At 41.5% G+C, this 23,679-nt stretch overlaps 2 protein-coding genes across 10 annotated transcripts in view; one reads left to right on the top strand and one right to left on the bottom strand.

The window, feature by feature from the left end:
• Znf382 (zinc finger protein 382) overlaps positions 1–23,679 on the top strand; it is a 124,546-nt gene that overhangs the window by 7,973 nt on the left and 92,894 nt on the right. The gene's annotated exons all lie outside the window — the stretch shown is intronic.
• Positions 10,575–22,965, bottom strand: LOC111755985 (WD repeat-containing protein 87-like). The gene is made up of 5 exons (XM_063252169.1): positions 22,891–22,965; positions 21,899–22,069; positions 18,508–21,365; positions 17,653–17,918; positions 10,575–17,228 (listed from the first exon to the last, which is right to left on the bottom strand). The coding sequence occupies exons 1-5, from the start codon at positions 22,963–22,965 to the stop codon at positions 10,714–10,716; spliced, it is 9,885 nt and encodes a 3,294-aa protein (XP_063108239.1). The 3' UTR covers positions 10,575–10,713.

Genomic DNA, 23,679 nt, shown 5'->3' with positions numbered 1-23,679 from the left:
ATCAGTGGAATTTTATGAATTTGATAACTATATAGTTTTAAGATATATCCCTGTTCTTAGGAAAGATATATATCTTATCTATAACTTACTCTCAAATAGTCTAGACAAATGGTGTGTATATATGACATTATTTTTGCAGTGTTTTAGAAATTTGAAATAACTTCCAAATAAGTACAAAAACAAAACAAAAAACCAACTATCCCATTTCTTTTTTTTTTTCTGTCTTGCAGAACTGGAAATCAAACACAAACCCTCAAACATACCAGACAAGTGCTATACCACTGATATGTAGCCCTAGCTTTCTCCTTTTCTCCACTCTCCCCACCCCTTGTTTTTTTTTTTTTTTTTATTGTGTGTGTGTGTGTGTGTGTGTGTGTATGTGTATGTGTTACTGGATGTTAACTTAGGACCTCTGGACTGAGCTTCATCCCCTAACTCATTTTTTTTTAAAGACAGGGTCTGGCTAGTCACTAAACTGTCCCAACTGGGCTTGATACTGCAATCTTCCTGCCTCAGCCTCCCAGAGTGCTGGGTTGTCAGGTATTTACCACCATGTCCCACTCTATTCTGTTAAATTCACCACAGTCAGATGATCTTAGGTCAGGACTCCACTGAAAAGTATTTGTCAAGCTTACCAGTTCCATTTGGTTTGTCATCTTTAGTGGTAAGTTCCTTAGTTTGTCTTACTAGATCCATAAGCAGCAGTATTCAATGCAGTTTGTCATTCCTTCCCTTCTTACAGGTAAAATCTTGAGCCACTGAGCTAAATCTCCAAGGATTTTTTTTTTTTTTTTTTTTTTTTTTTGGTGCTGGGGATCGAATTCACGACCTCAACCTCACATTTGCCAAGCAGGCACTTAACTGACCTAAACCCCCGACCCCTCCTTCCCTGATCCGGCCTGCAGATCAACAAGTTCAGAACTCCTGGAGGGGAAACGGGGATTAAATAAAAGACATGGGGGAGACAAAAAGAGACGAAGGCAAGTTGATGTGACCCAATCAAGCCTCCGGTTTATTGAGAAAATAATCACACCTTTTATAGGCTAAGGGCGGGAGCTGGGACAGGAAGAGGTTAAACAGATGAATACAACAGGGTTACCATCACATCCGGATAAGTGACGTAAGCAGAAGAGGATTATGGTTAATGTAGGCAGACGCAGTGCCCATAGGAGAGAGAGAGAGAGACATCTAGGCAGCAATGCCTGTCACTCGGCTCCCTACACTTCCCTTCTTGAACTATGTAGATCTCATCTTCTGGACATCACTCTTATATCTCCTTTACCTGCCTTCTCAGTCTCTTTGACAGTTCTCCTTTATGGCTCCTTTTTAAATACTTACAGTACCCCAGGGCTCAGTCATCAGAGTAAGGTTATTGAGAAGTTTGAATGTTCTGAAAAATCGCTTCCCAAGCTCTGTGTAGTCATTCATCTTGATTTGAGCACATGATATTCTCCTGGGAATGTCAGATTCTTTGAAGTCTTAAGCAAGGTCAACTCCATATTACTCATATCCTCATTCAGAGCAGTTGGTAGCTGTGCAGAGTAAGAAAAGTCTCTTATGCTATTTTGAGCACACACACACTAGGAGAGGAATGGGAGGTTGGAAACCTTTTTTAGCATCCTGGAGAGTTTTGAAGTCTCTGTCTCTGTATTCTGTCAAAACTAAAAAGCAAAGCTCCTATAAAGGGAAGATACTTACTGAAGTTCATTTGGCTGATTGTTGGCAGTGTCTGTGTTAAAGCCCACATGGCTATACTCTTTTTTTTATTTAAAGAGAAAAAGAAAGGAAAAAAAAACCCAAAGCACTAAGAGGGTACAAGTAATACAGAATTTCAAGAAAAAAATATACAGTAATAAATCACTAGTTAATAGATTACATATTGTCATCTTAGAAATAGTTGTACAAAATTAAAGCATACAAACTGGACATTCATACAGTGAGACTGCAGACAGTTCTGTTCAATGATCCAACAAAAACTCAGTAATATGGTTTTCTATCCTACACACTTAAATATACATAGTTATATCCTTTAGACCACTTTCTTTTCCTCCCTTTTTTACAATAACAATTACATTTTTGGGGTTTTATTACTCCCACAGTTCTTATTACTTTTTTTGAAGAGAATAAAACCAAATATGACAAAACAAAACAGAGTCAGTTAGAACAGAAGGATGGGCATAGTACATGATGCAAAAATAGAATATCATGTGATCAAAAATGGTTACCATTATGCCTCTTGCTATTTTAAAAAGAGTTGCCTATATCATCAAGTATAATAGAATTGACCAAAACAGTACAGAACAAGACCAATAAAACCTACAATGGAGACCTTATTATCCTTCAAAAAACGATAATAGTCAAATCATAATGGGCATCATAGTAAATCTTATTGCCTTCAAAGTGGTTGCCTATACCCTCAAACTTGATGCTATCAAACAAAACAGAATATAGTAAAATCAGATAGAACAAGATGGGGAGAGCATACTGGGGTTCAAATCAGGTTAATAGGAATAAAAAATGTTACTATAATTTGTCTGGCTATTTTTAAATTTAGTTTTCCCCTAATTAAAAAAATAAGAAAAATTAATTAATTTAAAAAAGGGGGGAGACTGAGATAAAAGAGGACATAGTAACAGAACAACACAGGTCAGAACCGAACAATTTAAGCATCATTGTGTTTCACCACCAGATAACCTGACATAATAGTAGTCACCATAGTGTCTCTTTCCTTGAATTATTTGAGTATAACTTCGTATACTATAGCATCAAGCATATCAAGACTGTGTGAAGCCATTCAAGAGAATGAAAGAATCACAGGGTATTTACAACCAGCTAACAGAAAATGAACAACGGTTTCTATATTATCTCTTTGCCTATAAAAAATTTTGTTTATACTATCACATATAATAAAAATAATAAGATACAACATGTTAAAACCAATGGAAACAGACGAACAACAGCTTGATGAGACTTCAAAACAAGATGACATTAAATCAGCACTAGCTATTATGATGTCTTGTTTTCTTCAAAATAGCTATTTGTACTATCACAGATACTAAAACCGAACAACTCAGATTAAAACCATTCCAATTAATGAGTGAAAACATTATAAGGCTTCAAACCAATATGATTGGGAATCATGATTACCACATACTTTTATGTATTCTTATCATTTCTTACACTAGGGAACCTATTTGGTATTTATACATGTGAGTTTGATTTATTTCACTTATAAATAAATGCATCCATTTATTTATAAATATCTCAATGTGATCATTCTTTATAGCTGAGTATTACTCCATTGTATAAAAATACCACAACTTTTTTATCCATTACTCAGTTGATGGACACTTAGGTTGTTTCCAAGATCTGGCTATTACAAATTGTGCTGCTATAAACATGGGTGCACAAATATCACTGAGGTATGATGCTTTCAGTTCTTCTAGGAATATGCCTAGAAGTAGAATAGCTGGGTCAAATAGGGCTTCCAATCCCAGCTTTCTGAAAAATCTCCAGACTGATCTCCACAATGGTTGCACCAGTCTACACTCCCACCAACAGTGCAGGAGAGTTCCTTTTTCCCCACAGCCTCTCCAGCATTTGTTGTTGGTGGTTTTCTTGATCTTAGCCATTCTTTCAGGAGTGAGATGAAATCTCAGTGTGATTTTAATTTGCATTTCTCTAATGACTAATGATGATGAACATTTTTTCATGTATTTGTTTGCCATTTGTATTTCTTCATCTGAGAATTGTTTATTCATGTCAGATGCCCATTTTTGGATTGGGTCTTTGAATTTTGGGGGTTTGATTTTTTTTAATTCTTTATATGTTTTAGACAGAAGTCCTTTGTCTGAGGGGCATTTCACTAAAATTTTTTTCCCAGTTTGTGGGTTTTCTTTTCACTATGTTGGAGATTTCTTTTGATGTGCAGAAACTTTTTAATAAGAGGTGATCCCAATTATTGACTCTGGGAGTATTTCCCGTGCGATTTGACTCCTGTTCATGAATTCTCTACCTACTCCTATGTCTTCAAGGGTTTTACCCAGTTTGTCTTCCAATAGATTTAGTGTTTCTCTTTTAATATTTAGATCTTTGATCCATTTAGATTTTATTTTAGTACATGGTGATAGGCATGGGTCTACTTTTAGTTTTCGGCATATGGAGAGCCAGTTTTTCCAACACCATTTATTAAAGAAACTGTCATTCTTCCAGTGAACATGTTTGGCCCCTTTATCAAAGATAAGATGGTTGAGTGTGTTTGTAATTGTGGTTGTATCTTCTAATCTATTCCACTGACCTTTGGCTCTGTTTTGGTTCCAATACCATGTTGATTTTACTACAGTTGCCTTGTAGCATAACTTCAAGTCAGGGATTGTGATGTCTCCTGCCTTGCCTTTGCTGCTTAGAACTGTCCTTGCTATTCTAGGTCTCTTCTTGCTCCAGATGAATTTTAGGAGTGATTTCTCAAGATCTATGCGGTATGTTGATGGTATTTTTGGGGGGATTGCATTGAAGCTGTATAAAAGTTTTGGCAGAATGGCCATTTTCACAATATTTATTTTTCCTATCCATGAGCAAGGGATGTGTTTCCATTTTCTGAGATCATTTTCAATTTCATTTTTCAGTGAATTATAATTTTCCCTGTATACGTCTTTCACTTCTTTGATGAGAGTAATTCCTAAATATTTCATTTTTTTGGTTGCTAATGTGAAGGGTGTGGCTTCTCTTATTTCTCTGTGATTTTGTTGTTAGTGTATAGGAATGCTATTGATTTTTGAGTATTGATTTTGTATCCAGCTACGTTACTGAGTTTATTTATTATATCTAGGAGTCTTTCAATGGAGTTTTGGGGATCTTCTATGTAGAGTATCATGTCATCTGCAAATAATGATAATTTAACTTCTTCTTTTTCTATCTTTATACCTTTTATTTCTCTCTCTTGTTTAATTGCTCTGGCTAGTATTTCCAGTAATATATTAAATAGGAGCAGTGATAAGGGACATCCTTGTCTTGTGCCTGATTTTAAAGTAAAGGCCTTCAAGTTTTGGCCATTTAGTATGATGTTGGCTGTTGGTTTGTCATAGACAGCCTTTGTTATATTGAGGTAAAGACTATCTATTCCAATTTTCTGCAAGGTTTTTATCATAAATGAATGTTGGACCTTATCAAAAGCTTTTTCTGCATCTATAGAAATGATGATGTGATTCTTACTTTTGACTCTATTGAAATGGTGGATTACATTTATTGATTTACGTATATTGAACCATCCCTGCAAGCCTGGGATGAATCCCACTTGGTCGTAGTGTGTGATCTTCTTGATGATTTGCTGCATCCTATTTGCCAGTATTTTATTGAGGATTTTTGCATCTGTGTTCATTAGGGAGATTGGTTTGTAGTTCTCTTTTTCAGTTGGGTCCTTCTCAGGTTTTAGTACTAGAGTAATGTTTGCTTCTAGAAACGATTTAGAAAGAATTGCTTCTCTTTTAGTTTCATTGAAGAGTTTGAGGAGTGTTGGCATTAGGTCTTCTTTGTATTTCTTATAGAATTCTGCAGTGAATCCATCTGGGCCTGGGCTCTTCTTTGTAGGTAAAGATTTAATTACATTTTCAATTTCATTAATAGAGATTGGGTTATTCGTCAGGTTTACATCTTCATGACCTAGCTTTGATACTTCATATGCTTCTAGGAATCTATTTCCTCTGTGTTATCAAACCTTTGAGGGTAGAGGTTTTCGAAATGGGTGTTGAGATCTTCTGTATTTCTACAGTCTGTAGTGATTTTGCCTTTTTCATTCCTTATTGCATGAATTTGAGCTTTTTCTTGCCTTTTTAAAATAAGGTTGGCTAGGGGCTTGTTGATTTTATTTATTCTTTCAAAGAACCAACTCTTTGATTCATTGATTTATTGGATTGTTTTTTTAGTCTCTATTGCATTGATTTCTGCTCTGATTTTTATAATTTCCTCTCTTATTTTGGCTTTGGACTTGACTTGCTCTTCTTTTTCTAAATGTTTGAGGTGTAACATCAGGTTATTTATTTGTATTCATTTTGTTTTCCTGATGTGGAACTCAGTGCAATAAATTTTCCTCTGAGGACAGCTTTCATTGCATCCCACAGATTCCAGTAGGTTGTATTTGTGTTTTCATTTGTTTGAAGGTATTGTTTAATTTCTTCTTTAATTTCCTCTGTGACCCACTGATTACTCAAGAGTGTGTTATTCAGTTTCCATATGTTTGTGGGATTTTTACAGTATCTTTTATCATTTATTTTTAATTTCATAGCGCTATGATCTGATAGCATGCAATGGATAATTTCAACTCTTTTGCATTTACTTAAATATGTTCTGTGAGTTAATATATGGTCTATTTTAGAGAATGATCCATGTACTGCTGAGAAGAATGTGTATTCTGTTGTTGTTGGGTGGAATACTCTGTATATGTCTATCAGGTCCATTTGTGCACAGGTGTGATTCAGTTCTTTTATTTCTTTGCTGATTTTCTGTCTGGTTGATCTGTCCATTGGTGTCAATGGTGTGTTAAGAACTCCTGTTAGAATTGTGTTACTGCTAATTTGGTTTTTCATTTCTGTTAATACTTGTTTTATATAACTGGGTGCTCTGGAATTTGGTGCATATATATTTAAGATAGTTATCTCTTCCTCTTGAAGTTTTCCCCTAACCAGTAGGTAGTGACCTTCTTTATCCCTTCTGATCATTATTGGCTTGAAGTTGACATTGTCTTCAAACAGAATAGCTACCCCCGCTTGTGTGTGTGTGTGTGTGTGTGTGTGTGTGTGTGTACCTGTTGCATGAAGTATTGTTTTCCATCCTTTGACTTAGTCTTTGAGTATCCTTTTGGGTTAGATGGGTTTCTTGTAGACAGCATATTAGATTTTGTTTCTTGATCCATTCTGTCAGTCTGTTTCTTTTAATTGGTGCATTGAGACCATTTACATTAATGGTTATAACCGTTATATATTGGTTTATGGTTGACATGTTATCTTTCTCCTGTTGCATCTTTATCTTTCTGTTCTGTTTAATTGTCTGCTTTGTTTAGTGTTTTTTTTTCCTAAATGTATCTAGGCTGTCTTTCAGTATTCTTTGCAGGGTTGGCTTGGTGATCATGAAGTTCTTCAGCTGTTCTTTGTCATGGAAGTATCTTATTTCTCCATCAATTTTGAAGGACAGTTTTGCAAGATACATCAGTCTAGGTTGGAAATCATTTTCCTTTAGGATCTGAAATGCTCTTCTTGACTTTATTGTTTGTGCTGAGAAATCTGCTGTGATTCTGATAGGTTTTTCTTTGTAAGTGATCTGTCTTTTCTCTCTGTTTTTAATATTCTATTTAATATTCTATTCTTTTGTTCGATTTCTGGGATGGCGATTATTATATGTCTGGTTGTAGTTTTATTTTGGTTATGGCTATTTGGAGTTCTGTATGCTTCATTGATCTTGATATCAGTTTCCAATCTCATGTTTGGGAAATTTTCAGCTATTACTTCTCTAAATATCCTCTTGACATCCTTTATGTTGTTCCCTTCTTTGTTGTTCCTCTTTGTGTCATCTTGCAGGTGTTGAATTGTTATTTCCTGATTTCTTGTTATTTTTAAAAGATCTTTCCTTTCCTGTTCACTGGCTGCAATCTTGTCTTTGAGGTTTGAAATTCTATCTTCACTTTCATTGAGGCGGTTTTTACAACTTTCAATGGAATTTTTGATTTCCTGTATATCTCTTTGCATCTGCTTTATATATTCTGTTTGTTTCTTATATTGTTCATCCAGGGATTCTATCTTTTTGTTTAGTTCCTCCAATTTTTAACTGTGTCTTCTTTAGATATGTTCAGCATCTCCTTCATTTCTTTTATCATTTCTTCTTTTACCTGAGAGATTATTTCTGGTTTGAATTCCTTTAAGGCTTCCCAGAGCTGCTTCTTTATTTCAGTTACTATTATTTCAGGTATGTGGCATGTATTTTCTTCTATGTACATGGCTCCTAGGCTTTCTTGGGATGGGTTGGATGTTTGAGATTGCATTTTGGTCTGTCGTTTTGTCATTTTCCTATATTTTCGAGCTTCAAGTGTTGTTCCAAGCTTCCCCTGGGCATGTTGGAAATTGTCTCTTATGTCCTGGACTCCTGGGACTCCTCTGGTGGTGTAGCTCCCTCCTTGGGCAGCAAAGCCCTCAGATTAAGAGAAGGTTGCCAGGCTCCTCTCAGGTAGATCTAAAGCCTCCCCAAGCTATACCGCTCCCCCCTGTGGCAGCAAAGCTTCCCTCCTCAGCTGGGCTGCTCCCTCCTCCAGGCAGTGGCAATAGTGCTGGAACTCTCCAGGCTGAAAGAAGGTCGCAGGTAAGGTCAGAGCACTTTCCCACAGCTTGGCCCAGTTCCCTCCTTGGGTGGGGCAGCTGCCTTGTGCCCTCTGGGTGAGAGAGGGTGGTCAGCAAGGCCAATGGGGTCCTGCTGCTCGGCCCACCTCACTCTTCCCGGCAGGAGCTGTGACGTGACCCCCAGGTTAGAGAGAGAGAGAGACAGACAGACAGACAGACAGAGAGAGACAGAGACAGAGAGAGAGACAGAGAGAGAGAGAGGTCTGCCAGGCTGGGATGTGGTTCCGAGGCTCAGCCCCACTGTTCCCGGCCAGGCGGCTATGCTCTTTAAGTTGCGATGTAGTGTGTTTGTGTGAGGCACTCCCTTAAGAATCTGATGACTGCTACAGACTTTTAACTAACAAGGAAAAAAAAAGTACATAGCATACACTAACAGTTTTTTTATTTAACTTCAGGAGCCTCATAGACCCTGAAAATACCTCTAAGACCTAAATTTTATGAAACCATGCTGTGATCAGAAAAAATCCAAAATATGGAGAAAACTACAACTAATTCTCTATCCTTAAAAATATGTGATGTAAAAATAGGGATAAAGATAGAAGAGTGTAATTGTTCAAGAACAAAAATGTCTTAGCTGTGAAGCACAGTAATCAAATGTGCTGTGTAGACTTGGATGTGCTGTGTAAACCAGCAAGTGACTGGTTTCTGAGGCTCACTGAACGGTCATCCATATTTTTGTGTTTGTGTGTGGTGCTGGGATCGAACTCATGACTTCGTGTTTGCCAGGCAGGCACTTAGCTGCTGAGCTAAACCCCCAGCCCATCCATATTCTTTTTGATTTTGGAATCACCACAGACAATTCACTGAGTTTTGTTTTTTACCACAGACAATTCACTGAGTTTTCTTTTTTACCACTGATTCCCTGACTTTAGATTGACTTCTGTTGGAAGGAAAATAAGACTATAAGGCCATTATAAGATCAACCAATAACTTTGAATCAGGTAGGTACTGCTATTGCTTCAGGGTCTTTCAAGGAGTTTATTCATTTCATCCATGTTGTCAAATTTGTAGGCATAAGAGTTTTTTAAATAGTAGTCTTTATCTTTTCAGGTGTCTGTAGGATATATGCTCCTACATACCTGATATTTTTAACGAACTTTTTGACATATGAGTACACAGAAGCCAAAGTGGAGAACTAATTCAGGTCAAGCTACCAAGCAAGCTGGGCTATCCTTACTTTCACTGCCTTGCCTAGCTGTCAAGTGAATTATCCATTTTGAGGCTTTCTGCTCCAAGCCCATAACTCATATAGTTCATGTGGCCCGATGAGTAACATGTAAGAACCCAACTGCAGATTCACAGCTCTCATTGCCCTTGGTCTTTGAGATGAATCTAACTACTCAGAATGTTCTGCTATCCTCCAAAGAAAAACAAATCCAAAGATTCAGGGATTAGAATAACAAAGTAGAGGTTGTGGCAGAGAATGAAAGTGGCAAGGATGGTCTGCCTGCTTCCTAGAAACAATTGGAAGGCTCAGCTTCCATGGGAATAGGCAGTTCTGAAAAATCTGTTGTACGAAAGATCAAGGTGATATCAGGATGACTGGCAGTGATAGCTTCTACTATGTTTTTTTCCTTTAAATCTTATCTCTTGTTAGAAGGAAGGATACTAAATTAATAGGCAACTGGGAACCTGTTTGAGGCTACATGTAGTCTTTTTACTTCTTATTTCATCACTCTTTCAAACTCCAAGTCCAAGTTCCTACAGAGGCAATGAAAGGCATAGGACTCTCTAATTTTCTTTTCTAAACGGGTTCATTCTTTAGTGGGATCCAATGATAAACTCACCAGATGGTACTGGCTAGAACTTGGTGAATCTTTTTTCCTTTACTCTGAGCATCTCAATTCCCAGCACAATTTCTATTTGGGACTCAAGTCATGCACAGCTATGGTCAAGGAATTAGTCTCCACAGAGACAGGATGTTGGACCTTCTGCTTCTTAAATCCATTCTCTTTCTACTTCTTATATTAATGCAAATGTGCATTAGTTTTGTAACCTTTGCTTTACTTCCTGTATTTTTTGTGGGGGAGGGCAATAGTGGGAGACAAAGAAGGAAGACAAGGACAAACTCTTCAAGAACACCACAGGTGAGCACCACTGGTTGCTGAGTCATTTTCTCAGCAGCATGTATCTCGTATAACCTTCCTAGAAAAATGAATTTTTTGGGGAAAAGAAACATATCAAAGTGCTTGCTGCCAATAAGAACCTCCTCTTTATTCTACTGCAGAAACAGAGCTGGGTAGGGAAAGCACTTTGATCTGGTCCCTAGAAATGAATCTCTAGGTTCTGATGAGCAAGGCTTTCTCCAATTAAGAATGTGAAGTTCTAACCTCTAGCCAGTCCCAAATTTGTGAGTGGTGGCAATGATGCGGGGAAATCCCTTAGTGAGGCAAGTATCAGCTTGGGGCAGGCTCTTCCAGGCAAGTTCTAAGATCCCATATTTGGCAATACCTACAGGAAGGAAAGTGCACACATTATTCTGTCCAGGAAGGGGTATCACATTCTGGAACCCCAGACTGCTTGGGGTATGAGAGCCACCACAAATCAGGCAGTAAAACACCCGTTCCCCAGGTACTGGCTCCATAGCCTGCAGGGCCTCTTTTTTGATGATCTGTTTGGGTTGAGGCTCTTTTCCCAGTAGCAGATCTTGTAGCAGCCTCTGGATTCTGGGAGACTTGAGCTGGTACAAGTCCATGAGCTGATGGAACTGTTCCGTCCAAGCAGCAGAGTCCTTACCATATCGCTGCTGCAGCATCCGCAAAACATGGTACAGTGCCACAAGTGTCTCCCAAGGAGGTATCTTTTCCTTCTTTTGTGAGACAGGCTGTGTCTTCTTCTCCAACTTGGGCAGTTTAAGAAACCTGTCCTTATCCTTAAAATCCCTGAGGTCCTTCTGAAACATTAGTGCCATGGTTTGTTTTTCCACAGAGGCATGGGCACCTGTGAAGAGGTCTCTTGTGTCAGGATAAAAATGTGTCTGCATTTCCCTGAGAGCACTGGATAGCTGCTGTAGCCGTGCGCTTCTGCAAGGTTCACCTAGAAGATGCCAGTTTGTGGCCTTTGGGTCTGTAATCACCTTGGCAGGTAATGGGGACTCTGGTGTGAGGACAGTCAAGGATTTTAGCCAACTTTCCTTCTCCTTTCCTTTTATAGAAGGAATCGCTTGCAGGTCTTTTAGACTCATGGGTTCCTCCCATCCTCCCCTTTCCTTTCCTTTTATAGGAGGAATCGCTTGCAGGTCTTTCAGACTCATGGGTTCCTCCCATCCTCCCCTTTCCTTTCCTTTTATAGGATGAATCGCTTGCAGGTCTTTCAGACTCATGGGTTCCTCCCATCCTCCCCTTTCCTTGCTTTTTATAGGAGGAATCGCTTGCAGGTCTTTTAGACTCATGGGTTCCTCCCATCCTCCCCTTTCCTTTCCTTTTATAGGAGGAATCGCTTGCAGGTGTTTCAGACTCATGGGTTCCTCCCATCCTCCCCTTTCCTTTCCTTTTATAGGAGGAATCGCTTGCAGGTGTTTCAGACTCATGGGTTCCTCCCATCCTCCCCTTTCCTTTCCTCTTATAGGAGGAATCGCTCGCAGGTGTTTCAGACTCATGGGTTCCTCCCATCCTCCCCTTTCCTTTCCTCTTATAGGAGGAATCGCTTGCAGGTGTTTCAGACTCATGGGTTCCTCCCATCCTCCCCTTTCCTTTCCTTTTATAGGAGGAATCGCTTGCAGGTGTTTCAGACTCATGGGTTCCTCCCATCCTCCCCTTTCCTTTCCTCTTATAGGAGGAATCGCTTGCAGGTGTTTCAGACTCATGGGTTCCTCCCATCCTCCCCTTTCCTTTCCTTTTATAGGAGGAATCGCTTGCAGGTGTTTCAGACTCATGGGTTCCTCCCATCCTCCCCTTTCCTTTCCTCTTATAGGAGGAATCGCTTGCAGGTGTTTCAGACTCATGGGTTCCTCCCATCCTCCCCTTTCCTTTCCTTTTATAGGAGGAATCGCTTGCAGGTGTTTCAGACTCATGGGTTCCTCCCATCTTCCCCTTTCTTTTCCCTTTATAGGAGGAATCACTTTCAGATGTTTCAGAGTCATGAATTTCCTGCTGGGCTCCGAGGCCCTTGTGCTTCGCGACTCCAGAGCCTGCATGTGATGGTGCACGATGTTGTCAAGCATGGCCGGATGGAGCCACTCTAAGTTTCCCTCTGAGGTCAGGTCTTTGAGGAGCTGACATAATCTGTGGAAGCTGTCTCTGGGAAGCTGTTCTCCTGCTTCCATCTGTTCTAGGACCTGATGGATCCACTCTGTATCTGTGAGGCTTACTTGTACCTCTGGATGTTGTTTGTCAGTCAGGACCTGAGCAAGAGGTGGCTGTACCTTAATTTTTTCTGTCAGAGATGGATGATGCTCCAAAACCCCCTTCCACCTGGCATCGGGGAGTCTCTGTTCGAGTGTGGGGGCCTCTATTGTTTTCCTAAATATATTGGACATGAATGTTGTCTTCATGTCCTGCTCTTGGGACACTAAATCTGTATGCAGTACATGTAGTGGAATGGGTTTATCCTTCCTGTGTATCTTTGAGAATGTCCTGTATGCCTGGAGTAGTGTGGGTTTTTCTGCCAAGGATGGTTGTGTAATTGGCAGTGGCATTTGTATCTTCCCTTCCATGTCCATATGTACTGAGATTGATTGTCTGGAAGGGATTTTTAAAGCCGTCAGTTTTATATCACTGCCTTTGACCCAATCAGATATTTCTCTAAGAGAAGGAACAGCTTCCCTTTCTTGTGTAATTGGCAGTGGCATTTGTATCTTCCCTTCCATGTCCATATGTACTGAGATTGGTTGTCTGGAAGGAATTTTTAAAGCCCGCAGTTTTATATCACTGCCTTTGACCCAATCAGATATTTCTCTAAGAGAAGGGACAACTTCCCTCCCTTGTTGGTCCTTTCCTCTTTCTCCTTGTAGTTTAAATAGTTCTTCCCTTTTTAACATGTCTTTTTTCTTGTCCACTTCTATTGAGCTTCTTTCCTCTTCTGTCTCACTCAGACTTTCCAACTCTTCGTCACTCATGCTTTCTTCCTCACTCATGCTTTCTTCCTCCTTGGAACCTTCATCCTCCTCCTCCACTTTCTTTTTCTTCTTCCTCTTTTCTTCCTTTTCTTCTTCCTCTTCCTCCACCTCTATCTCTTCTTCTCCCTCTTTCTCTTCCTCCATCTCCTCTGCTTCCCTCTTCTCCTCTTGTTCCTCCTCTTCCTCTTCCTCCTCTTCCTCCTCAGACAAACTCTCTTCCTCTACTTCTTCTAACAGGCATTCTATTTCTGTAGAAAGGCTCTCAGCACTTTCCATCTCATCCACTTTTCTGTAGAACTTTCCCTTCAGGGTATCAAGTTCTTTTGGCTTTTTTGTTTTTCTCCACTCCTGTTTAAGGAATGGGATTCCCTCTTCTTCTTCTTCTTCTTCTTTGTCTTCTTCTTTTTCTTCTTCTTTGCTTTTTGCTTTTTCTTCTTCTTTGTCTTCTTTTTCTTCTTCCTTTATTTTTTCTTCCTCTTCCACAGCCTGTATGGCTTCTCTCTGTTCTTTGGCCAATCTAATCTCTTCCTTAGCCATTTTTTCCTCTTGCTTTGTAATATTTCTCATTTTCCTGGCCAATTTCCTCTGCTTCTTAGCCAGTTTCTCTTCATCTGTGGCCAAATCTGATTTTTGCTCAGCAAAATTTAGCTCTTTGATATCAAGTCTGCTCTGTTCCTTGCGCAGCCTGCTCTCTTTCACAATAAGTGACCGCTTTATCTTTGTCATCTTTATTTCTTCTTGGGTTATCTTCCTTTCGTCACCGATTTGTTTTTGAAGTACATTGGTGACCCTGCTCAGTTTTGTTGGCTCCTTAGAAATATTCTCCTCCTCTCTCAGCTTCCTTGTAATTTTAGCTAATTTCCTCTGTTCTTTAGCAGATGCTCTCTGTTCACTAGCAAATTCCAGTTTTCCTTTGACAATGTCCATTCTCTCTGTGGCCAGAATCCTATCTTTATATCTTAATAGCTTCTCCTCTAGTGACAGTTTCTTCTTCATTAGGTCTATTTCTTGTTTAGTTAGTTTTGGTTTTCCTGGGGTTTCTTGAGTCCCTTCCTTGGAGAGAATTTCCATCTCTTTAGCCAGTCTCATCTTCTTTTGGGCCAACACCTTCATTTGCATGCCCAATTTCTGTTCTTCTTTAGCCACATCCAGCTCATCTCTGAGCATTCTCCTTCCTTGGAGCACTGCCTTCTTTGCCACAGATAATTCCATTTTTTCCTGGGCCACTTTCTTCTGGTTTCTAGCCAGAGCTCCACCTGCTTGAACCAGGTTCTTCTCTACAGCATCCAGTTTCTCCTTCTTCTTGACCAATCCCTCATTTTCCTGACTCAGCTTCTCCTCTAGCTGAGCCAGTGTCTCTCTGTATGTATCTGTTTTCTTCTTCACCTGAGCTAATTGCTCTCTCTCCTGGTGGAGTTCTTCTTCGACATGGTGGAGATTCTCTTCCTGCTGAGCCAATTTTTCCTTTTCCTGAGCCAAATTCTTCCTTTTCTGAGCCAGATTCTCTTGCTTCTGGGTCAGTCTCTGTTTGTTCTGTGTTAATTCTTTCTTGTTCTGGGTCCGTTTTTCCCTTTCCTGGGCCAGTTTCTCTTTGACCTGTAGCAGTTTCTGCCTTTTCCAAGCCAATCTCCTTGCTTCCTTGGGGTTTTTTACCTTCTGCCGTGCCAGCTTCTCTTCTTCCTGCGCCAGCAGCTCTTCTTCCTGGGCCAAGGATTTCTCTTTCTTAGCCAGATTCTCCTCTTGCAAGGCCTGTACTTCCCCTTCCTCATCCAGTTCCTCCTTTTCCTTAACCAGTCTGTCTTCTTCCTGCTTCAGCTCTGCTTCTTTTGAAGCCAGGTCTTCCATGTCCCTTGCCAGTTCCTCTAGTTCCTCAGCCAGCACATTTTCTTGCCAGTCCAGACTTTGCTCCTTCTGCTTCACTGTTTCTGCTGTCTGGGCCAACAGTAATTTTACCTCAATTGCTTTCTCTTTTTTCTTTGCTAGTTTCTCTTCTTCATAGGCAGTTTTCTCCAATTTCTTGGCAAATTTCTTTCTCTTGTGGGCTAATTGCTCTGCTTTGTGGCTCAGCGCCTGTTCTCTCTGAGCCAATTTTTCCTCTTTCTGGGCAAACTTACTCTCTGCTGTGGCCATTTTCTCATCTTTCAAGGACATTTTCACATATTCTTGGGCCAGTTTTCTCTTTTCCTGGGCCAGCTTTCTCTCTTCTTGTGCGAGTTTCTCTTCTTCTTGTGCTAGTCTTTTCTCATCTTTGGCTTGTTGTCTTTTATGTTGGGCTTGTTTCCTCTGACTCCAGACCTTTATCTGCTCTTCCTGTATCTGTCTTTGCTCTTCAGTGAGCAGTTCATCTTTCTCTTTCTCTTTCTCTTTCTCTATCTCTGTCTCTTTCTCTTTTCCTTTTTCTTGTTCTTCTCCTTCTCCTTCTTCTTTCAATTCCTTAGATATTTCCTCCCATTCTTTAAATAGATCTTCCTCTAGAATGAATTCTTTCTCATCCTTGGACGTGGATGACAATACATTTTCCCAGAGCTGTCTCCACTCATCCCATTTCAGCTTCCTTTTTCCCCCCTCCTGTGTTCCTTCCTCTAGGAATAGTTCCTCTTCAGCCTGGGGGAGTTTCTTCTCTTCCTGAAGACGCTTCCTGTCCCAGTCTTTCTTCCATTCTTCCCAAGATATTTTTGTCTCGTTGTGAGCCTGCTTCCATTGATCCCATGAGTTCTTGAACTCCTGCCAAGACAGCATTATTTCAGCAATAGATGATTTTTCTTCTGGCTCAATCACTTCCTCTTCTGCTTTTGCCATTTCCTTGCTTGTATCTTCCATGCTTGAATCCCCCTCTTCTTTGGTCATTTTCCTCCCCTTTTTACCTACTCTACTTTGCTCCAGGGTTGTTTTCCTCTCTCCCATAGATGTCTTCTTAGAGGATTTCTTCTCTTCCTTCTTTGACTTTTGTTTTTTCTTAGTCAGGTCACCTGATTCTACAAAAACAACTTGCTTTTCCTTGCCTTTTTTGGGAACTACCTGCCAGCCCTCCATGTCCCTGTCTTCCCTTTGCACTTGTTCTTCGTACTCCACTGGTGTCTCTTCCTTGTCTCTGATAACCATGTCCTCCCTAATTTCTTCTTCATAGATAAAACTTGGTTTCTCTTCTGGCCAGACTACATCCCTGTCAAGGTCCTCAGGCATTTCCATGCTTTGTTTCTTCAACACAGGGCAGATCTTCTGAAAGAGTTCCCAGCTGGGTTGCCGATCCGCCAGAATCTCCTGAGCCATAGTCACTAACTCAGTGTTTAGATCTTCTGACATTTTTGTTTGGGAACCAGATATCCTCAGGGTCATAAGACGACATAGATCATCCCGCCAGGAGGTGGTAGATCCAACCTTATGGCCAGGCACTCCGGCAGCACCCCGCCCCTGAGGTTTAATTATTTTCCTAGCTGGTTCTTCTGTTATAGTAGGCAAAGTTCCCTCAGTTAAAACTTGTTTTTCTTTTGTCTTCTTGTGCCTCTTTATTGGTTTCTGAGCTGTAGCTTGCTTTTTTGTTGTATCGTGCATTTTCTTTAGCACTTGCGGAGTCTCAGCAGTGTGACCTGAAACATCCATCTCTGAAGGTTCAACATCTTGAAAGTCCTTTAAACTACTTATCGAAGACCTGGTGTAGAGGGTTGTGTCTTCCATCTCAAGTGACACAGTTTCACTCTGATCGGCTTCAACCTCTATGGGGCCCGGCTCTGTACTGATCTGTTTAGAGTCTGTTTCTCTCATCTTTCTAAGACCTCGCAATGATTTTTGGGCTGCAGGAAAAATCAGAAAATGGAGGTCAGGAATGTATGTAGCTCTTCTCAAATCTGGTATGAACTAAGTGAACTGCGGTGAAAGAAGTAGCAATGGAGAGGTCTGTGGCATTTTGTTTTGATTTTAAAGAAAGCATTCTTTTATAGACATGTACGAACTTCTCATAATCAATCTAATCATAACTACAAACATGTCCTAATAAAAATTTTTGAAGTAAAAACAAAATTCTTTATGTATTCCCATTACTCCTTTCTTAACAATCCTTGGGATCTTCCCAAGTTTGGGTAGATCATTCCTAAGAAAATTTCCTTCTATATCTTTACACTTAACTCTCCTTCCCCCAGTATCTCTTGACCCATTTTATTACTAACTACCCTGTTTCTTGGGGATCCTGAGGCATGCATCAGATCATTCCATACATACTATACTTTTTGCCTCCTGCTCGGGCCCGTCTTTGGACTTTGCTTCGCTTGAATTCAGATTCGTCAGGAAGAGTGGCAGGTTGTATGAAGGGGGACCTAGGTACAGAAGCTCCTGAAATATTTAAAGAAAAATAGGGCCTTTTCTCTTCTTCTGACAAGGTCAAGTTTTCATTCAGTCGCCGCTGCACTTGAGTGAAAAGGATTTGGAGATCTGTGGGCCGCATCCCCAGCAGGTGGTCCAGGGATTCGTCCCCAATCATCTCTTGCCTATGAAGGTCAAAGGAGAGGAAAGACTATGTTAAACCAAGGATAGAAGAGAGAACAGAAAGGAAAGAACTGTAGAACAGAAGAGGGTTTGGGAAAGAGACCACGACGGACAGCACAAGTAGAGGTGAATAACAGCTAGGAAGAAAGAAAAAAACTCTAAGAGGCCAAGATGGCAATGACTGAAGAGAATTTGTATAGGAGCTGCAGGAGTAACAAGAAAGATGGAAAATGAAACTTGAAGAAGACAAGGGACAGGCAGGAAATAACAAAGAAATAGAGAAAATAGTGAGTAGACAGGAGATCATTGAGGGTAGTTTAGGAATTAAAAAAAGCTCTGAAACCAGGTATGCACTTGTAATTCCAGATGCTTGGGAGGCTGAGGCAGGAGGATCACAAGTTTGACCCTAATCTGGGTAACACAGCAAAGCCCCATCTTAAAAAATAAAAACAAAGAGTCTATGAAAGAAGAAACATTCAGAAGGACCACTGAACAGGATAAAAAAGATCATTAAGAAAGGGAATGGACAAAATGAAGAAAGAAAAAAAATTAGCAGATGGTAGAGAAGTGAGGAAAACTCAAACAACTTACTGGATGTCGTGGAAAGTCTCTGGTCTCTGAATCAAGTTTAAGAGTGAGGTCTTAGAGTGGATTCCAGTCTCTGGCATGATGTTGAGGGCCTTATTCCTTACTCTTTCATCCTTATCCATTAACCCTTGGGCCAGAGGCAAGGCAAAGAGATGAGTGACCATTCCTAGGCGCTTCAGCCCTTCCCAGGCTAGCTCTCGGATCAGTGGGTTGGAATTGGTTGTTTCATCCAGCAGACGATGAGCAGTCTCAGAGCGCAGGGATGGACACACCTGGTAAGAGGCAAAGATCTGCCCTAGTGCACCAATGCAGCACTGGAACTTCAGTGGAGGAGCATGGGTCATAATAGTGAGGATCGTCTCAACTAGGTTACTAATAGCTACTTCACTCATTTTTCTGCCCAGCCAACTACGTTTTGCTGAGTCTATAAGGACACTGTAGGTTCCCTCCTTGGATTTTCTCATTGCTAGGAAACTTTCATCCTCCTCCTCTTCATATGCTTGCACTTTACTTAAAGTTCTTGCCCTGGTTTGCCAGAAGAAGAAGGGTTGGGATGTTTCCCACTCCAGTTCACGCTGGGGTGAACGCAGGTTACACTGTAGGTGTATCGGGCTGCCCTCTGGCCAAAGACGGGCACGAATCACTGAGTTGGGGATGTAGCAGTCAGGGGCAAGGAACCATTCCCGCCCATCACCAAAGTAGCATCTCAGTATCTGATAAGGGTTGAGTCCATCCCAATAAGTCAGTTTTAACTGAGGAGGAACCACATAATGGTGATGGGGAGGCTTTGTCATCTGTACTCCCTCCTCATGTTTGGGGGTACCCAGTAACACAGGACTCCCATCCTCATCTTCTTCTATGACATGTGGCACAGAATCATCAAAGGCAATGGCCCGCTTATTGACAAGGTTCTGCAGACCCACTAACTCCTGTTTCCCATGACCCAGGTAGATATACTTGGGCAAAAACATGGTCTCAAAAGAGAGGAAGAAGCTTGGTATGAAAGGCTTAGGGGCTTCTAGCACTTCATCTGCTATACTCCTTAAGGAAAGGAGAGAAAGCAGGTTAGGGGGAAGCAGTTTTAAGCAAGACACCAGATAAAGTCCCTGATTGAAACTCACAAGCAGGTCTCCCCTGTCATTTGCAAAGCAGAGCGGGCCAAAGTGCAGTGATGAGTCCAGCATGGCTATGAGTCTGCCATGGAAGTCCCAGATCCGGACAGAGCCGTCACTAGCAGCTGTGACAAAAATACTCAAGGACAGGCAGACATCAAAGGATGTGATAGTACACTGGTGCAGAGGCAGTGTCTCTATGAATTTTGAGCCTTTTTGTGACCCATAGGACATAAAATCATGGAACTTCCAGAGACGCAGGCAGTTAGCATCTGTGATGGCTCCCACAGAGTTGGGCAAGAGAATCAGTTGATTTAGGGGACAGCTGCTGAGAATGCTCGAGAGAGGCTGCAGCTGTACTTTGGTGCCATCAAACACAACTTCTGATAAGTGTATATAGTCATCCATTCCATAGGAACACAGCAAAGAGTTTTCTAGGCCACTTGAAAGCCCTGCAGCCAGTGTAGAGAGTGCCAGGACAGTCCCGTAGTGTATGAATCTCTCTGTTCGGGCACAGCTACACTGGGAAAGCACTCTTACCATACCACTCTGGTGCCCAGAGAATACCAGTCCTTCTATCCCTCGCCCCAGGTGGAAATGTCCATAAGCCAGGCAGTACACAAAGTCCCGAGAATTTGGTGATGTGCATATAAGATACTTGGCTGGGCAAGGACTACGGGTTGTGTCAAACACCAGCACTTCTGTGCTGCCTGTTGCCACAAAGAGCTCCTCTTTACCTGGGTCATAGGCCCAATCCACAGCGTGGTCCAGGATTGAGAAGGGCCAGGTGAGAAGCAGAAGATCCCCTGTTAATGGGGACACAAAACGCAACAGGCCATCTTCTGTAATGCACAGGATCCTGTACCAGTTATCGCCACAGAAGACCCGATGCACCTGCTGGGGAGCAGATCCACAGACATGGAAGAGGCTATAGAAGCAGGGTAGACGGCGCAAGAAAAATGTGTGGGAAGTTTGGCAGAAGAAGGTAGTGTCATCAATAAACTGGAGGCAGTACAGCTCCTCACGGAGTTCTAGTTGCCGAAGTAGGTTTCCTGAAGTAAGGTTCCACTCCTTCAGTAAGCCTTCCTGGCCGGCTGTCAGCAGGGTGTTGGCCTCTGACCGGCTGCGGATACAAACCACCAATGAGGAGTGGGCCTTGAAACTGTGGAGGGCGTGGCTGTGACTGAGGCTCCATACTTGGATTTCCCCAGCCTTGTTTCCAGCATAGAGAAAATCCTTATCCAAACAGGTGAAGCAGCAGGTGATAGAGGAGCCACTGCTGGTGGACACGAACTTCTTCACCTCTCCCAGCCTGCCCTGGCCCTGGCGCTCAAGGACTCTCACTGCAGTCTCACAGAGGGCTAGGAGGGAGCCATTGGGACCATTGAGCACGATTTCCTGCACAAGCTCATTACCAGGTATGGAAATCATGTGAGCTATCTGGAGACCCTTGCCACTGGGATCAATGACCCAGGTGACCACAGACCCCCGGATGCCTGACAGAAGCATCTTCATTTCTGGGTCATAGCAGAGACAGTTGATGTTGAAGCGGCAGGGCACAGTGGCTAGGGGTTTGAATGCCCGAAAGTGGTCCCCAAAGAGGCGCAGGATCAGGTCACCACAGTAAGCCACGAGAATATGAAAGGAACCGGTGTGGACCATTGACTGGATGGGTGGCAGTCGCTCAGTCATGGAGAATGCTCTCTTCTCAACCGTGTCCTCAGATGTGCTCTTCATCCACACTATAGCCTGGAAGAGAATGAGGTAGAAACTAGAAAAGATAGTAAAGCAGAAAAGGGCCAAATACTCAGCTACGCTTTCCTGTTCTTTTGTTAAGGAGGAACTGGAAGACTCTACAGTGATTTTGCCCCCTAGTGATGGGACTTGGAACTAGGGTAGAGGTAGAAAGTGTAGGACCCTTTTTTAAACCTCAGTCTATTTTACAGGAACTCAAGTGTACTCAGCATGGAGACAGTAATTGGGGAAAGTAGGTGGCAGGGCACCAGGATCCAGGTCACATTTATTTAAGGGTTTATATTCCTTTGTCAGTTTGGTCTGAGAGCTGTATGGGTTTGGCCCATAGAAAGTGGGCTAAGAAGGCGGGGGGGGGGTGTTAGCTCATTGGCATAGTGCCTGCCCAGCAAGTGCTAGGTCATGAGTTCGATTCCCAGTACAAAAAAGGAAAGAAAGAAAGAGAGAGAGAGAGAGAGAGAAAGAAAAAGAAAGAAAGAAAGAAAATGGGCTAAGAAGGGAAAGAAGAAAGAAAGAAAAAGAGAGTTTACCTGTGTTTCTTTTGTGTGGGGTGTCACCCAGGAGAGGGAGGCAAAGAAGTGGGCATCACAGAAATAATGGCATATAAGTGGCATATGTTGAGGATGGCGAGATTCTTTGAACAGTATCTGGGACCGGTCACTCAGCACAACTGTTTCATTCTTTGAGGCATCTAACGATTCCTGGAGGGAGACAGCATAAACTAAGATTTATGCTGCACTAAATGTGTTTTCACAAAGTTCATGATTGAAGCAGTTTCTCAAATCACACCTCCCACCTCTCCTAACTCCCATTACACCCACACATGCACAGCTCACCACCAGTGGAATCTCTACATTTGTGACAAATCTCCCAATGCATGAGGGAACCTGAATCCTTAGGCCATGTGTGGACAGTTTTATAGTGGGGGTACAGGGAAAAAAGATATTCTTCCCAAAGTGACATTCACCACATCTGTCCTCTTAACAGTCTTCCTTGTGACTAAAAAGTGCTATAAAAGACATTTAAAAGTTGACCTAAGCAAGTATATCACCTTAACAGAATCTTCCAAAAGTCAGTGCAGCTCTAAATTATCAAAGCTTAAAACTGCACAAGTAAGACATTAGGACACCCTGTCTGGCTGTTAAGTTTGACAAGAACAGCACATAGACAATACGTATTACCCATGCTAGAACATATATGAAATATGTACCTGGGATCTGTTTGCACAGAGCCATCCATAGCAAAACTGAGGTTGGAAAATGCTGTTTCTGCTGTCTTCTCTCTTTATTTGGAAATCTCTTTTTTCAGTTCCTCTGATAATGCTTCAGAGTGTTCATCTACTATAAAGTACCTTTGTAAGAGGCCTATAGTCACATTTGGAAATGGGTGGTCCACTTTCTACTAATGTGACAACTGTCTTGATGGTTTATCGTATTTCTTGCATTTATGGAAAATCTATGGTTCTTCCAAAGTGCTCATTACTGTAAGATAGAGGCTGACCAATGGAGTATTTATACATTACCTTGTTTTTACCTATGATGTCATTTATGAGGAAATTAAAATCCGACCAGGAGGGGACAAGTCTGACAGAAGACATCACCTTGATTTTCCTCAGGTCCTCAGGACCATTACCTAAACACCTGTGGGAACCCCAAAAAAGAGCTGCTTAACTACTGTTACTTTTTGAGGAGCTAGGAATCAGAAGACAAGAACCATGAACTCACATTTACTGAACACCTTGTTTATGTCAGGAATTACAAGACGGACCTTCACATTTAATCCTCACTATGGCCCTGTGACATAGTTATTGCCTTGCTTTATAGCTGTGAAAACTTAAACTTGGAAGGGAAATAGAAACTTAGAGAAGGACAGACAGCCAAGCAATACTATTTGTTGGTTGTGGTCTGTCAGGGGAACATTTTATGAGGACTAGCAGGTTTTCAGAGTGTGGTCCCTGGGCCTCTTATACCAACATTATTGAGGAAGGGAATACATCTTCACATGCCAAGTAGGAGACCCTGTTGTAACCTACATGGAAGTGAGACCCAGTAGCTGTAACTTGTAACAACCTCCCTTAGGGTCTGGATGATTCCGTTGACTTCCAAGTCTGGTTATGGAAGTAGAAAGTACACAGAGAAAATGGACACTTGGGAGTATCAGCCCCTGGCACAACTGGATAAGGGATCCAGCCTTTTGTTTTGTGTGGTGTTTTTTTGTGTGTGTTTGTTTGTTTTGGTTTTTTTTTTTGAGACCAGGCCTTGCTATGTAGTGCAGGCTGACCTTGAACTCACTATGTAGCCCAGGCTGACCT

Source organism: Cavia porcellus, unplaced genomic scaffold (assembly GCF_034190915.1).
Source record: "Cavia porcellus strain 051 isolate PalLab524CR breed Dunkin Hartley unplaced genomic scaffold, mCavPor4.1 scaffold_7, whole genome shotgun sequence".
In the NCBI taxonomy this organism is placed as follows: Eukaryota; Metazoa; Chordata; class Mammalia; order Rodentia; family Caviidae; genus Cavia; species Cavia porcellus.
This window is presented reverse-complemented; position numbering and strand designations above follow the sequence as displayed.